This window comes from Crocuta crocuta, unplaced genomic scaffold, assembly GCF_008692635.1.
Source record: "Crocuta crocuta isolate KB4526 unplaced genomic scaffold, BGI_CrCroc_1.0 scaffold223, whole genome shotgun sequence".
In the NCBI taxonomy this organism is placed as follows: Eukaryota; Metazoa; Chordata; class Mammalia; order Carnivora; family Hyaenidae; genus Crocuta; species Crocuta crocuta.
In genome coordinates, this window is record NW_027529426.1 from 4,365,633 (window position 1) to 4,382,889 (window position 17,257).

The window sequence follows — 17,257 nt, forward strand, 5'->3', positions numbered from 1 at the left end:
GGCATGTCTTGGGTTTTGACTTTTTTAGCCTATACCTTAGGAAACCAACAAAACCAAAGGGAAAGTTCCTCAGTTTGGGGAATGTCCTCGGTAAAAAAGGTTCAGTGCTCAGCTCATCTTTCTGGGTCTCTCCTTTCACTTAGTTTTCTGTCTTCATAATCTTTAATACTTATTTGTTCTTCAACGCTTTAAAGAAAATATATTTCATTCAGAATTTTTTATTGCTTTAAGCCGGATGATTCATCTAAATAATCTACTCACTCATATTCCCAGAAACGGAAGTCTGTTCTGAGTTCTTCGTGGTTTTCAAAGCTGCTTTTCATTTTAGACCATCACAAATATCTTCTTAAATAACTTTGTTAAAAATATTCCATTTCTTCTACAAAGATACTACACAGCCTCACTGATTTGGTATAATTTGGGAAAAGCTCATCTAAATTGTGAAAACCTTTAAATGGTATGTTGTTTTAAAATAAATTGTATACTTCGCACATGCTAAATAAAGCTACCAAAATATTATTTTGTAGTGGTCTTTGGGGAGCTTGAGCAGATAAGAATGATTTGCAATCTTATAATTATGTGAATAAATGACTCTCCTAAAAGTGGCTGAGGGTGCTTGAAATGTTTGCTCTTGGTTTACACTGGTAGTCTGTTGTAGCTGCTAAAAAACAGACAAACCACAGACTGGGTGGCTTATAAACAGCAGAAATTTATTGCTTACTGTTTTGGTGCTAGAAGTCTGAGATCAGGTGCCACACGGTTGAGTGAGGGCCCTCTTTTGGTCACAAACTTCTTGGCATATCCTCATGTGGCCGAAGGATCTAGGGATCTCTCTGGGGCTTCTTTCAGCACCATCCAGGAGGGCTTCTCTACTCAGGACTTAAACACTTCCAATGGCTCAACCTACTAATACCATCACTTTTAGGCATTAGGATCTTAACACGTGACTTTTGGGAGGGACGCAAACACTCAGACTATAGCTCAGAGGGCCTTGATTTGAAGGCTTTGGTAAGTGGTGACACAGAGAGACTGACCTCAGTAATGGTTCTTTACAGTGGTTGCACATTAGAATCACCTAGGTTCTGGCTGGAACGGACATCCTGAGATGGCATAATCTCAGGACTGGTAGAGTCCAGGCACTAAGGGTCTTTTAAAGGTTCTCAAGTAATCCTGGTGTGATGCTGTGGTTGAGAATCACTGGACTGGACACTGGGGTGATAACTCCATAGCATTATGGGTTCTGGCTGGGATTGTATCACAAAATGTCATATCTGGTGGATATGAACATCAAGAGATAGTTGATATTCAACCTAATTATTGAATACTGGAGTTAGAAGGGACTGGAAAAATCATCTAGCACAATCTTTGCAATGACTATTTCTTATTATGAAAGATTTATGTAACAGAGAAAATATAAAATTTCCCTACCACCCAAATATTGAGTAAAATGTCCATGACATTGAAAATTGTAATTGTTGTAATATTGCTGGGAGAAAACAGACCATATAGTTCATATATTTTAGTTGTAAGTGGTCCATATGGCTATTTAGACAAGGTCAGAAGGGAAGAGCAGGTAGACAGAATGTAAAGAATGCCTACTTGTAGACTGCATCCCTGGTAGTTATTTATAACCATATGGAGCTTCTTTGTATTATTTTGGAGTCATGTACAGATAGAAAGGACTGTCATTCTTAATTTGAGTAAAACAATAAATTAGCCATTTCCTTCCATCCCTCTGCATGTATGTGATGCAGCAGTCAGCCTTCCTGAACATATTCTAGTTTAGTCATTCCTGTGCTCAGGTTCTCCACCCCCTCCTAATTTTATAACCCTCTTCCAGTATGTGAACAAGAAAGCCTCATAAATTATTTTTGTTCTGTTTCAGAATAAACCCACATACAATCTATAGTGATTGGCCTCAAAGACCAAGTCTATTCCATATTTATAGTCAACCAATAATGAGTAAGAGCCTATTATGTGAAGGTATACCAATGAGTAAAATGCTAAGTGTTGCAGGCGATATAAAAAATATACTCCAGTATGGGCCCTTAGGGAACTAATATTCTTTCCCCTCCTTTGTGTCATGATCAATTACTGCATACGATTTTAGTCTCCCTAATGCTCTGCTCAATGCCCTATTGATTAGAAAGTTTCCGAGATAAATGAATTCTCAATTGGATTAGCTCCCGCCACCCCCACTCCCAGTTCTTCTCTACAGCTCGGCTACTGAGTTGGTGATACCGAATCAGACAGGTAAGTAGGTCAGCTTTTGCCAAGCTTATTACCTAGCATTTTCTTTCTTTCAAGTTCTCACACAGCCCAGCTATTCTTGTCACTGACACATAGCTAGCTCTTTGAATGACAGCTTCTCTCTAACCTCATTGCTCCAGTTACCATTAAGCGAGGATCTCTTTCCTTCCACAAAATTTACTCCATCTGTGTCTCTTTTGAACTGCTAGGTTTATTATGTATTTTAGATTTGTGAAGATACATAACTTTAAAAACTATTTTAAAAATTTAGTTGATTCCACTTCTCAATTTTCAGTGTTTTTACTATCTTAAAAAGTGACACTAGACTTTCTGAGTAGAATTCACTCAGAAAAATAAAATTTGACTAGTTTTGAAACACAGTGTAGCCATGATCATTTTAATACCTTGAGCATGCCACCACTCTCAGTATTACCAAATGGTCACTGAGTCACTGTATGCCTTCCCAGCTTCTGTTAGTTATTTTTAAGGCACCTATTATACAAGTAGTATCCATTCAGCAATATAAAACTATTTAAGAATATCTCGATTAAATATGTATTTATCATTCACAAAGGAATGTCACCAAATGGGACCAACCTCAGTTTGGGGAAAGATGTAGGGCACTGAACGGGATTCCCAAGCTTCCTTAGCTTCACGCTTTGGATACATCTCAGCCAAAGTAAATAATTAATCAGGGTTGAGGAAAAATAGGGTTGGCAGTAAATACTAGTCGTAATACTAATACCTACAGCAATCAATACAGTATTTCTTCAAGAGATTCACAAGATGTCAGAGTCACTCACGCCCAGGAGAAAATACAAAATAAACATGGTATTTTCTTAGGTCTTAGGAGTAAGGACAGAGTCTCTGATGGGGGCCTTAGTGCATTTTTATAAATCATGGAAAGTATCTGAGATTGCAAAGGATGAAAATGCCAAAAGTAGGCTTTAATTTTTCATGGCATTTAATTTTTTACTCCAAAAAAAAAAAAGAAGATATAGAATGAAAATATTACATGGGAATTTATAATCCAGTCACAGCAAAATGATGTCATTTTACTGAATATTTGTTCCTCAATAGTTATTATCAACATTTTAAACATTATACAGTTTATGAAAAGGTACCTACTTTCACTTTTAACAAACATTCATGGAATGCCTGTTTGTGTACCAGGCATTGGAAAAGAGCTTCCAATCAAAATTTTGTTTGTCATTGTTTCTCACTCTTAGACTAGAATTATGATCAGTATCTTTAGATACTGACTTTAAAATTTCATTTACTTGCAGATTACATTTAGAAAAAATCCCTTTGGGATTAATATCAGTGCAAAACTTTAATCCTAATAATATCTAGAGAATGCCTAAGTGTTATGATATTTAAATCACAATTTCTAATATACATACTAAGCTTTTTATTGTAAAATTTACACAAATTTGCCATAAGTGACATTTAGTACCTTTACCATATTGTGTAACCATCACTACTAATTAGTTCCAGAACATTTTCATCACCCTGAAAGGGAACTCCTTACTCATTAAGCAGTCATTCCCTACTCCCTCTTCCTCTCAGACTCAAGCTGTCTCTACGAATTTGCCTATCTTGTATATTTCATATGCATGGAATCATACATTATGTGGTCTTTTGTGTCTGGCTTATTTTGCTTAGCATAATGTTTTCAAGGTTCACCAATGTTGTAGTATGTATCTGTACTTCCATTTCTTTTTACAGTTGAAAAAGACTCTATTATATTATGTACCATGATTTGTTTATTTCTTCTTCAGCTGGTGGAGTTTCCACCTTTTGGATACTATGAATAATGTTGCTATGAATATTTGTGTGCAAGTTTTTGTCTGAACACATGTTTTCAGGGCTTTTTATTTTGATGGGGGTGATATATACCCACGGGTGGAATTGCTTGGTCATACGGTAATTCTATGTTTATTTTATTGAGGACCCACTCAACTGTTTTCCAGAATACCTGTTCCATTTTACCATCCCACCAGCAATGTATGAAGGTTCCAATTTCTCCACATCCTCCCCAGCATGTATTTTCTATTTTAAAAATTATAGTCACCCTAGTGGATTTGAAATGGTATCTAATCATGGTTTTGATTGCACTTCTTTAATGACTAATGAAGTTGAACACCTGTTCCTGGGCTTGTTGGCCCATGAATTTATACCTTCATTGGAGAAATGTCTATTCAAATCCTTTGCCCATTTTTAAATGGGTTGTCTTTTTGTTTTGTTGTTGAGTGTAGGAGTTCTTTATAGATTCTGGATAGACATGATTTGCAAATATTTTCTCACATTCTGTAGGTTGTCTTTTCACTTTCTTGGTAGTGTCCTGTGATGCCTAGAAACTCTTAAGTTTGGTGAAGTCCAATTTATCTTTTGTTACCTTGTGCTTTTAGTGATATATATATGAAACGATTGCCAAATCCAAGGCTATGAAGATTTATGCCTATGTTTTCTTCTCAGAGTTTTACTACTATATTTAAGTCTTTGATCTGTTTTGATTAATATCATTCTTTTGCACATGAATATTGTTGTTCCAGCACCATTTGAAGAAACTATTCCTTCTTCATTGAATAATCTTGGCACTCTTGTTGAAAATCAGTTGACCATAGTGTATTGATCATAGTTTATTTCTGGACTTTCTATTTCATCCTACTTGTCTATGTATTTATCCTTGTATCGGTACTACACTGTTTTGATTACTGTAACTTTTAATACATTTTGAAATCAGGATATGTGAGTCCTTTATCTTTGTTCTTTTTAAAGACTGTTTCGGCTCTTCTGGGTTGCAATTCCATATGAATTTTAGGATTAGCTTTTCCATTTCTACAAAAAAGGGCCATTGGGTTTTTGATAGGGATTGTTGCATGGAATCTGTACATGGATTTGAAGAGTACTGCCATCTTAACATTATTAAGTCTTCCAATCGATGAACATGGGATGTCTTTCCATTTATTTAAATCCTCTTTATTTCAGCAATGTCTTGTACTTTTCAGTGTGCAGGCTTTGCACTTCCTTGGCTAAATTTATTACCAAGTATTTTATTCTTTGTGATGCTACTGTAAATGGAATTTTTTTTTTAAATTTCCTTTAAAATTAAAAAGACTTTTGGATTTTTTTTTTTGCCAATGTATAGATATCAATTGACATTTGTGTGTTAATCTTGTATCCTGCAGCATAACTGAATTTGTTTATTAACTCTACAGTTTTGCTGTATGTGTGGATTCTTTAGAATTTTTAACATATAGGATCATGTCAGCTAAAAATAGAGATAGGCTTACTCCTTCCTTTTTGGTTGGGATTCTTTTTATTTCTTTTTATTGCCTAATTGCTCATGTTAGAACTTCTGGTGCAATACTGACTAGCAGTGATGAGAGTGGGCATTTTCTTGATCTTAAGGAGATGGTTTTTAATCTTTCACCATTTAGTATGTTGTTAACTGTTTTTCATGAATGAAAAAGAGGTTGAGGAAATTCCATTCTCTTCCTAGTTTGCTGAGTGCTTTACACTGGGAAAGAGTGTTGGATTTTGTCAAATGCTTTTCTTATCAATTGAAATGATGTTTCCCCTTCCATTCTATTTTTTTATAAGACCTTTATTTTCATGTCATTGTCCCAGTTTCTTCTAGGTGTTGCTTCCTTCATGCTATTAATGTGATATATTACATTGGTTGATTTTCATATGTTGAAACATCCCTTTATTCCTGCAATAAGTACTAGTTTGTCATGGTGTACGATCTGTCTTTGGTATCAAGATAAAGCTGGCCTTACTGAATAAACAAGGAAATGTTCTTCCCCATTTATTTATTTGGGAAGAGTTTAAGAAGAATTAGTGTTAACCTCTCTTTAAATATTTGGTAGAAAAAAAATAAATGTTTGGTAGAACTCACCTGTGAACTCACAGTGAACTCACCTGCTGCTGTACTTTCTTTGTTGGAAGTTTTTGATTATTGATTCAATCTCTTGTTGTGGATCTGTTCAGATTTTTTATTCTTTCTTGAGTCAGTTTTGTTAATTTGAGTGTTCTAAGAATTTATCCATTTCATCTAGGTTATCTACTTTATTGGCAATAGAGCCTTTTTTGTTTATGTTTCAGTCATCCAAAATACCATGCAATTTATCTAATATTTATAAAACATTAAGTGCATATCATGTTTTCTTGCATTTACTTTTCTAAAGCACACTGTATGTAAAATTCTATAAGAGATTTAAACAAAATTTTCCCATGAGACTAAAGAACCAAAATTTTCTGAGGGGTATGGCTAGTATAAATTTTACTTCTAAAAAGCATAAACCTTCTTCATATTCTTTTTATTAAAATAAATGCTATTTATGATCTTGAGGTTAACTCTGTGTCTCAGTTTCCTCATCTGTAAAAACGGGATTAATAATAGAACCTACCTCATAAAATTGTTGTGAGGATTAAATGTATTAGTGCATATAAAAACTTGGTTCTTAATTCACAGTAAGCATTCAAAAATTATTAACAAATATTATTTTTATAAGGTGTCACTAATTGAGGTTAAAATAAAGAGCATCTAGACATCTTCACTGAACAAACAGTAAATGTCACGGCAGCAATGTTGGATGGGTACAAGAAGAGCCATATTTTCTTCTAGGTTTTTAAGACCCCAGACATGGAGAATGAATGTTTTGGCGAGTCTTCTGCCCCTAGAAATGAAACGGTTCTCTTTATTAGTATTTAGGAAAGCAGGTCCTATTGAGTACATTTGACCCTTGAGCAATACAGGTTTTAACAGTATGGTTCCACTTATATGAGAATTTTTTTCGATAAATACAGTACAGCCCTGTGCATGGATTTTCTCTTCCTTCTGATTTTTTAAATAACGTTTTCTTCTCTGTAGCTTACTTTATTGTAAGAATACAGTATATAATATAGACAATATACAAAATATTTGTTAATCAACTGTTTACATTATTGGTAAGGCTTCTGGTCAACAGTAGGCTATCAGTAGTTAAATTTTGGGAGAGTTGAAAGTTATACATATACTTTTTACTGTGTGGGGAGTTGGCACCCCCGACCCCTGTGTTGTTCAAGGGTCAACTATACAAAACTGCATTAGAGAGGCCCTCTATGAGGGTCAGAGACAAAGGAAAGTCCTCAGAGAGGAGGATCAGTTCCTTTACTTTAACAGGAGTCTGGCCTCCACTGTGGACCAAAGGAAATCAGAGAGTGGATAGTGAGTGTTCAGAGATAATCACAAGAGAAGTACTTCCTTTCAAATCACAGGCCTAGGCCTCCCCAAGAAGGTGATGATGTAACTAACACATTTCTGTTTCTTATACCTTTTCCTCTCTCTTACTTTAAATACATAAAAATACTCTAAGGCTGATCCCTCCTTGTCATGAAAATAATTGAATTCATATCCATAATATAATTATTATATAAAACATTAATGTATTTTTTACTATCATTATTTTCTTTGTGGCCACACCAATAAAACCACCACAAGATTTGCTTTGGGAATGGAGGTATTCAGTTTCTTGGTTTTCAACATTTCAAGAGCATTTAAAATTGGCTCAAAAAAAAAAAGAAAAAAAAAGAGTTTGGTTTAATTTTTAAAGAAGACAACTAAAATGAAGTCTACCTTGATATAAAATGTAAAAGCACATTAACCACAGCATTGTATTTTAAAAGATGGGAATTTAGTTTATATTCATTTTTATATAAGACATAAGTTAATGACTTGTATATCTTAAAGGATTTATCATAAAATGTTACTGCCCAGTGCATTTTTGCAAACAATAAACAATTCATTGAGAGTGTTAACATTCACATGTGTAATTGGAGTTTACAAATGTAAAAAAACTTTGGGTAATAAACACTTTAAACTTATTTTTCAACATTCAATAAGCCCATTCCCCTCAAACTGTTTGATTACAAAGAAGCACAAACGGCCACTAACTGTGGAAAAAGTGAGAAACAAAGCAAGGAGAGTAACTACAGACTTGAGAACATAAGAATATTCAGTTTCTGTCCATATCAAAAGACAAAATCAAAACATCTTTTGTAACATAAAAGAAAACAAATCCACATAATTAAATACTACCTAGGTGAAATAACATTATAGTGTATAGAACATTTGTTTTCTCTACATAAATTTGTGTATCTTAAATGTAATGCAAAATATCATGTTTCAATTATTCCAATCTGAGAATATCCTAACGTGGTTCTTAGTGAATCTAAATATAATAGGCTGAATATTTTAAAAGAACCCAAAGATCATTTCATTTTCGTTCGGTCATTATTGTTTTAATGCTCTAATGGTTTTCTTTACTCATTACACTAAGCTGATTTAGAAATAAAATCCATAATCAAAGCTTATATGATGCAGCTATTTCTGAAATTAAACTAAGTATTAGCATAGTCTTTAGTGTGTCATTAAAATAGTGGTTGTGGTTCAACAAATAAAAATTAGTGCAACTAATGTAGGATAAAGTTACAAAGCAAATGTTAAAAGTTTTATCTAGTATTTGTGCACTGTAATAAAGGAAATCTGGGTAATGGGAGTAGAGTGTGGTTAGTAGTAAATGAAGTTCCTAGCTGTGTTGTGTTTAGGAGGAGTGCGTTTGTCCGCATATGTTATACCAGGAACATATGTCCACCATCCACCAGCTGTAGTTTTGATTTGCTAAGAAATGACTTACTACAAAATGTAGGATTTAATCGTAGTTCATCCACTCCTTCCTCCCTTGTTTTATCATTTTTACGTTGAGATTGGGCACTTTGTGCCCAGGAATGTGGCATTGCAAATTTGCTAAAAAATGTATCCAGTGGTAGAATAATTTTCCTAAATTCATAAGGAAGACGTTATCTTCATTTAGAAAACAAAGCACTGCATTATAATTTGACAGTTACAACGCAAGCCCCAGCTCTTCCTAGACACAGAGGAGCAACCTAAAAAAGAAACAGAAAGATGTATTTGTTGGGTTGGCACATACCAAAAGTTGATAAAACCATACCAGTTTGAAAACTACTGAAATAGGGCCGCCTGGGTGGCTCAGTCGGTTAAGCATCCGACTTCGGCTCAGGTCATGATCTCATGGTTTGTGGGTTCGAGCCCCACGTTGGGCCCTGTGGTGACAGCTAGCTCAGAGCCTGGAGCCTCTTTCAGATTCTGTGTCTCCCTCTCTCTCTGACCCTCTCCTGCTCGCGCTGTCTCTCTCTCTCTCAGAAATAAATAAAATATTTTTAAAAAAGAAAAGAAAACTACTTGAATAGTCTGTATTTGTCAAGGAGGTGCTGCCAAACTCTGCTGCCCCAGCCTTGCTGTGGGCCTGGGTCCTCCCCCCCGGACTCCCTCCTGATGCCAAAGTTTCACAGACTAACTTGTTTAGGGTGTATCACATTATTATGTAGTATTCACTTCTCTTTAAAGGTAATTCCAAAAAAAAAATTGCTTAAGAGTTATTCTACCCAAAACCCTTTGTTTAGGCCAAAATGATGCACGATATGGATAATGAGGAAATGCTGAACACTTTAACTCTGTGACCTATGTGGAGAAAATATCAAGTACTATCTAGAAAGGCCCTTTAACTGATTTGCTGTCTCAGAGAATACCGAATACACTGCATGCCTGGAGTCTGCTTATTCCAGGGGAACCCGTAGTTTCACATTTACTGTCTGCCTTCTCTGTGCATGGTGGAAAAGTATAAACCCATTCTACTAATTTTTAGCAGAGTATATAAATAATAAATACTCTTCCAGCTCCCTAGGAATTGAAACCAATCTGGTGAATAAACTCTATGACAATGAGATAGAAGTGCAGAGTGCTGGGGAAAGAGATATAATCTTAGTTTATTGATAAGGAATAATTCTTACATCTTTCACTTATTCTTTTTTTTTTTTTTAAGTACTCTAGACGCTGGGCAATTCATGGTGAAAATAAAAGTGTGGACAAGGATGGTTTTTAAATTTTTTTTTTTAACATTTTATCTACTTTTGAGAGACAGAGACAGAGCACAAGCAGAGGAGGGGCAGAGAGAGACACACATAAAGAATTCGAAGCAGGCTCCAGGCTCCAAGCTGCCAGCACAGAGCCCGATGTGGGACTCGAACCCAGGAATTGTGAGATCATGACCTGAGCTGAAGTTGGATGCTTAACCAACTGAGCCACCCAGGTGCCCCAAGGATAGTTTTTAAAGAAGGGCTACTTTGAGCACATTAAGACTTAAGAATTAAAACAACAGTATTTAGGAAAGGGGTGACTACTACAAAGTACTAAGAAAATGTGTTTTGTATTTATGTACGGAGGGATATGTTAATATGTTAATGAAGTGTTTTTGTCAAATACACGATATCAAAATGACTTCTTGATCAGTTTGATCTCTTTCCCAACCTTTCCAAGACCAACAACTGGATTTTAAGAACACACCAGACTTCAACTGTAAGAGAACTCTCCGTTGTTCTCCATCTGAATCTGTTGTTTTGATCACTGTTCTATCTCCTGGAGCAATCAAATTACCTGCTTTAAAGCCAAACCAATTCACAGTATTCTTTCTAGAAGTAACCTCTAGGTCATTTTAATCACAATGTCTGTTTGTAATTAGCTTTTCTTAAAATACTCATGACCCGAAGTCTTTACACTGTGAAGAGTTGATGTTGCCATAACAACCAGGGAGGAAGTTCAGCTTATTTATTAAATACAATGCAGTCACCTCCAGCTTTGGGTCAAGGTGGGCTGTAGGGTGGGTGATGGCTTCAGAGTTTATAATCTCATTTCACTCCCTGAACAAATGTCCTCTTGTCCCTTTGTTGGAACGCTAAATGGAAAACATTTATTTTTCAGATTCTATGGTTATATTCAAATTTAGGTGCTTTAAAATAGTAATAGAGGTGGTATGCAAATAAAAGAGCTATGTGGTCACAGACTGTTAATTCTGATAAGAGAGTAATTCAGCCTAGAGTATTACTTGTAATAACAAGTCTTTTTTAAAAAAATTTAATGTTTGTTTATTTTTGAGAGAGGGAAGGAGACACAAAATCTGAAGCAGGCTCACAAAGTGTGAGATCATGACCTGAGCCTAAGTCAGATGCTTAACTGACTGAGCCATCCAGGCACCCCACTAAGTCCCTTTTTCTATCTTCTTCATTTAAAAATTCTCTTATCCCAATTGAAGAAGACACAAAGAAATGGAAAAACATTCCATGCTCATGNTATCCCTTTCTACACTCACATTCTCATCTTTTCCTCCAGCCTTGGAAAGAGATCTTTCTTCCAGTTTGAGGAGGACCAGCCTTTGTTCTCACATCTGCTTCCTTCCCTTCTTTCAGTAAAGTGCCCTTCAAGGTTGCTCTCTTTTTTTTAGCTTCTGGAATCTCTACTCTTGCTTTCACCTCTGCTGTGAAAAAGACCTATGGCTCAAATTCTAACTCCACCATTTATTTGCTGTGTGACTTGGGTCAACTATTTAACCTCTCTGTGTCTCAGATTCCTTTTCCAATAGAGCTTGGCACATAAAATCTGTTTAACAAATGTTAACTTTCTATCATCATCATTTGAAAATTGTATGCCCCTCTATCTCTAGCATTTACTTATTTTTCTCTTTACCTTTTACATTGTGTGTGATCTCTCTCAAAATAAATAAACATTTAATTTTTAAAAACTGCTCTATTCCATTATCTTATCTAAGACACTGTTTTCTTCACCTTCAATCCAACCCACTTTTACAGTAAGTGTAAAAAGAAAGAATAGATAGGACTTGGTAATATCTCCTGAATTCATCTATAAAGTTGATAGCTCAAACCTTACAAGTGAAGCAATCTTCTAAATGTTTTATTTTTATCCAGCCTTTGCTTACCCTCCCCCTAACCCAACTTATCCTGTCCCCAACTGCCACATTGCTGTGGCAAATTTTCTATTGCTGTATCACTCTCCTGGTAAAAGTCTCCACTGGCTTCCACTACCAAACTCTTTTAAGCATGGCCTTCACAGACCTCCATCCTGACCCCAACCTTGGCTTTCTAACCGGAACTCCCACTCTTACTAAGCATGGATCCATATAACCAGCCACCCTTCCTCAATTATCCTGCATATTTCTGCTTCGGTGACATTTCTTTTGTATTTTCTCACACAATTTCCCATTTCTTTCTACCTTTTTGAATTGGATCAATTCATTAAGGCTTAGCTTAAATCCAGCTTTTCCTCACTAAAGCCCTCAACAACCATTTCATTTTTTCTCTTTGACTTCCTATACCACACAATGCCTATACCATGGGGCACTTCCCATCAACTGTTCTACATTGTGGGTTCTCCCCACAATGCAGACCATACCTACTTAGGTAGCTAAGTTGTATGACAGTGGGGATTCTTTTAAAGTTTTGTTTTCTTGAGAGTACTTACCATTGCTCCTTGTATGTAGGAAAACCTTGGCTCAACTAAACATTTGAGCATCTTTCAGTACCAGATACTGAACAGGGTCACAAAATTTCTAATTCTGTTCTTGGTAATGATGGAAACAAGGATCTCAAAAGATCATTGTTAGTAGTGGTAGGTCCTCCAGAAATAGACATGCTTGGAATTCTGTTAATAAAGTTGCCAGGTCAAGACTTGTTACTATAATTTAAGATTGTCATTTTTATTTGGTGATGACCAGACATTTGATCTGCTCCCAGATATCAATAGCTTGAGTATTTAAAAATTATTGCTCACACAGCAACATGCAGAAGAATGAAACTAGATCATTTTCTCACACCATGCACAAAAATCAATTCAAAATGGATAAAGGACCTGAACATGAGACAGGAAACTATCAACACCCTAGAGAAGAAAGCAGGAAACAACCTCCTTGACCTCTACCGCAGCAACTTCTTACTTGACACATTCCCAAAAGCAAGGGAATCAAGAGCAAAAATAAACTGTTGGGACCTCATCAAGATTAAAAGCTTCTGCACAGCCAAGGAAACAACACAGAAAATTAATAGGCAACCAACAGAATGGGAAAAGATAGTTGCAAATGACATATCAGATAAAGGGTTAATATCCAGAATCTATAAGGAACTCACCAAACTACACGCCCGAAAAACAAACAACCCAGTGAAGAAATGGGCAGAAGACATGAACAGACACTTCTCCAAAGAGGACATCCAGATGGCCAACAGACACATGAAACGATGCTCAGCATCCCTCCTCATCAGGGAAATACAAATCAAAACCACACTGAGATACCACCTCACGCCAGTCAGAGTGGCTAAAATGAGCAAATCAGAGAACTCTAGATGCTGGCGAGGATGTGGAGAAACGGGCACCCTCCTACACTGTTGGTGGGAATGTAAACTGGTACAGCCCCTCTGGAAAACAGTGTGGAGGTTCCTCAGGAAACTAACAATAGAACTCCCCTATGACCCAGCAATAGCACTGCTAGGAATTTACCCAAGGGATACAGAAATGCTGAGGCATAGGAGCACATGGACCCCAATGTTCATAGCAGCACTCTCCACAATAGCTAAAACATGGAAAGAGCCTAAGTGTCCATCAACAGATGAATGGATCAAGAAGATGTGGTTTATCTATACCATGGAATACTACATGGCAATGAGAAACAATGAAATCTGGCCATGTGTAGCAACGTGGATGGACCTTGAGGGTGTTATGCTGAGCGAAATAAGTCAGGCAGAGAAGGACAAATATCATATGTTTGCACGTATAGGAGGATTAGGAGGAACTTGACGGAGGAACAAGGGGGAGAAGAAGGGCGGAAATGGTGGGGGAAAGGGAGAGAGGCAAACCATGAGAGACTCTTGAATGCTGACAAAAACTGAGGACTGATGGAGGTGGGGGGGAGGGGGGGATGGGCATGGAGGAGGGCACTTTGGGGATGAGCACTGAGTGTTATGTGGAAACTAATTTGACAATAAACTATTTGTAAAAAAAATAAAAATAAAAAAATAAAAAAATCACAATGATGAAAAAATTTTCATGAAAAAAATAAAAAAATAAAAATTATTGCTCACATATGGATAAATGGTTCAAATTTTTCTACCTTCTATCTTTTTCTTATGTTCTACCCCTCTTTTTACCGTAGCTCTTGTGTGGTCCTATCTGTTTCAGCAATACTGGAATATCTCATCAATTCCCAGCAAGCAAATGGTAGCAGATCAAAACTATTAATAACTTCCCTGAGTATTAACTTACACTTCAAAGATAATTTTGTATTTTATGTATGTACTTATATGTAATTATGCTAAAATTAAGCAGTTCTTCTTGTTTTCATATATTTAATTAAGAGATGACTTTATTATGCTTATGCTATATATTTCGATATTGGACAAAATTGAGAGGATCAGTTTTACCAAACAAATGGTTTTAATAAAAACAGAGAGGTGTAATAATGAAAAATGAAATGCCATACCTGAGTCCACTCATTTGTCTGGGGATCATAAGCTTCCACTGTATTAAGATAAGTCTGTCCATCATAGCCTCCAACAGCATACAGTTTATCACCAAGTAAACAGACCCCTACTGCATCTCTGCTGATGCTCATAGATGCCACCGCAGTCCACATATCTGTTTTGGGGTCATATCTGAAAGGAAATTTTAGAACTGGAGCTGACATTGTCCTCACAATATTTTTATGTAAAAATAGTTTATGGATGAAAGACTTGCTCGTAAGACCTAACACCATAAAACTCCTAGAAGAAAACATGGGGGTAAGATCCTTGACATTGGTTTCAGCAATGATTTTCTAGATTTGACACCAAAAAGCAAAGGCAACAAAGGTAAAAATTACACAAACACAAATGGCCACATCAAACTAAGAAGATTCTGCATAGCAAAGGAAGCCATCAACAAAATGAAAAAACAACCTATAGAATGGGAAAAAATGCTTCCAAATCACGCATCTGATAAGAAGTTAATATCTAGAAGATATAAAGAATCATACAACCCAAAAACCAAAACCGCCCCCCCAAAATAAACAATTAAAAATGAGCAGAGGGTCTGAATAGACATTTTCCCAAAGAAGACATCTAGATGGCCAATACATACATGAAAAGGTGCTTAACATCACTAATCATCAGAGAAATGTAAATTGAAACCACAATGGCTGTTACCAAAAAGGTAATAACAAGTGTATGTGAGGATGTGGAGGAAAGGGAACACTTATGTACTGTTGGCGGGAATGTAAGTTAGTGCAATTGCTATAGAAAACAATATGGAGAGTACTCAAAAATTTTAAACAGAAATACTGTATGATCCAGTAATTCTACTTCTGGGTTTTTATCCAAAGAAAATGAAAGCACTAATTTGAAAAGATATCTGCACCCCCATGTTTACTGCAGCATTATTTATAGTAGCCAAGACATGGAAACAACCTAAGTGTTCATCAATGGATGAATGGATAAAAATGTAATACATCTAGAATGAACACACACACACACACACACACACACACACACACACACACACACACACACAGAGGAATATTATTTGGCCATAAAGAAGAATGAAATCTTGCTATTTCAACAACATGGATGAACCTTGAGGGCATTACGCTAAGTGAAATAAGTCAGAGAAAACAAATACCTATGATCTCACTTAACATGTAGATTCTAAAACAAAAACAAAAAACCCTGAACTCATAGATTGGTGGGTGCTGGAAGTAGGGCATGGGGGGTTGAAATGGGGGAGGGGGATCAGAAGGTACAAATTTCTATAGTTATAAAATACACGAATCATGGAGATGTAATGCAAAACATTACATATATAGTTATATGTGATATAGTTAATAATACTGTGCTTTTTATTTGAAAGTTGCTAAGGTACAAAGTTCTCATCATAAGAAAAAAATTTGTAACTGTATATGGTGATGGATGTTAACTAGTCTTATTGTGATCATTTCTCAATACATACAAATGTCAAACCATTATGTTATACACCTGAGATTAATATGACAATTATACCTCCGTAAAAGAACACCTACATATCTAGAAACACCTGGGAGAGGCAGTATAGCAAAGTGGTTAGAGAATGGGCTTTGGATTTGGACTGAACAATTTCAAGTCCTATTCTTCCAATCACTAGCTCTGTGGTATTATAAAGTTACTTAAAATCTTAAATCATAGTTTCTTTATTGGTAAAAAAAATTGCTCACCACATAGCATTGAAAATTAAATGAGAGAATGCATAGTAAGCATATGATAAATGTCATCTTAAAGATGGGTTCATTATTATAATTATTTCCTATTAGCAAAGAATGAATACATTCTTGTAACAAAAATTCATATACAAAATTCATTTTTTTTTACAAAAATATGTAAAAAAGCAATAGCTAGCCTCATTTCATTCCAACTTTAGTTACAGAATCAAGTGGTAGCCACTCTTAACAATTTAGTTTGCATCTGATCTTCTAAATATTTCACTTTTTGGTCTTAGGGCCCAGATGCCTATTTCAGAACATGTTTTTGTTTCAATTGACTTTTTCTTTCCATGTGTAACATTAAAAGGTTTTTCATTAAAAAAAATAGTTTAGTTCTTAAAGCCTACCCTTTATCTTATTACTGCTATCTAAAGTACATTTGGACATATTTTTAGAAAAAAAACAGTTTTTCCTGAAAACTTTTAACTTACAATATTGTAGTTTCATTTAATAAATCCATGACACTTAAACTATCCAAAAGAGCTAAAGTAAATACTGAAAACTGCTTTACGGGTTTTGATTGTCTACTGAAAATCTGAGGAAATCAATACATGAAGCTCTGTGTAAGATGGCTTACAGACTCAATCATTATAGCTGTCCATTTTCAAAACTTCTTGTTCCTTTCATGAAATATATTAACTAGAACAGCCCAAAATTGTCTATCTAAGAGCAGATACATCATGCTACAATGACCCATCTTGCTTGTAATACCTCTTGCATCAATGAACAGTTTTTCATTGGGTGCAGTACTGCAGTGAGCTGTAATTTATAGGGTAAAGTATACAAAGGCTTCAGTATTCCTTTCCTGGAATATAACATGTAACAAGCATAGTCTG

General features: G+C 35.6%; 1 protein-coding gene across 6 annotated transcripts in view; it reads right to left on the bottom strand.

Annotated features, from left to right (window-relative positions):
• Positions 1-6,744: 6,744 nt before the first annotated feature.
• Positions 6,745-17,257, bottom strand: part of KLHL5 (kelch like family member 5) — a 94,110-nt gene continuing 83,597 nt past the window's right edge. For all 6 annotated transcript variants that reach the window (XM_077758937.1, XM_077758934.1, XM_077758935.1 and 3 more), the window contains 2 exons: positions 14,637-14,808; positions 6,745-9,183 (listed from right to left, as the gene is read on the bottom strand). In XM_077758937.1, coding sequence (XP_077615063.1) covers positions 9,127-9,183; positions 14,637-14,808 — 229 coding nt within the window. In that variant the 3' untranslated portion in view covers positions 6,745-9,126. The remainder of the gene's footprint in view (positions 9,184-14,636; positions 14,809-17,257) is intronic.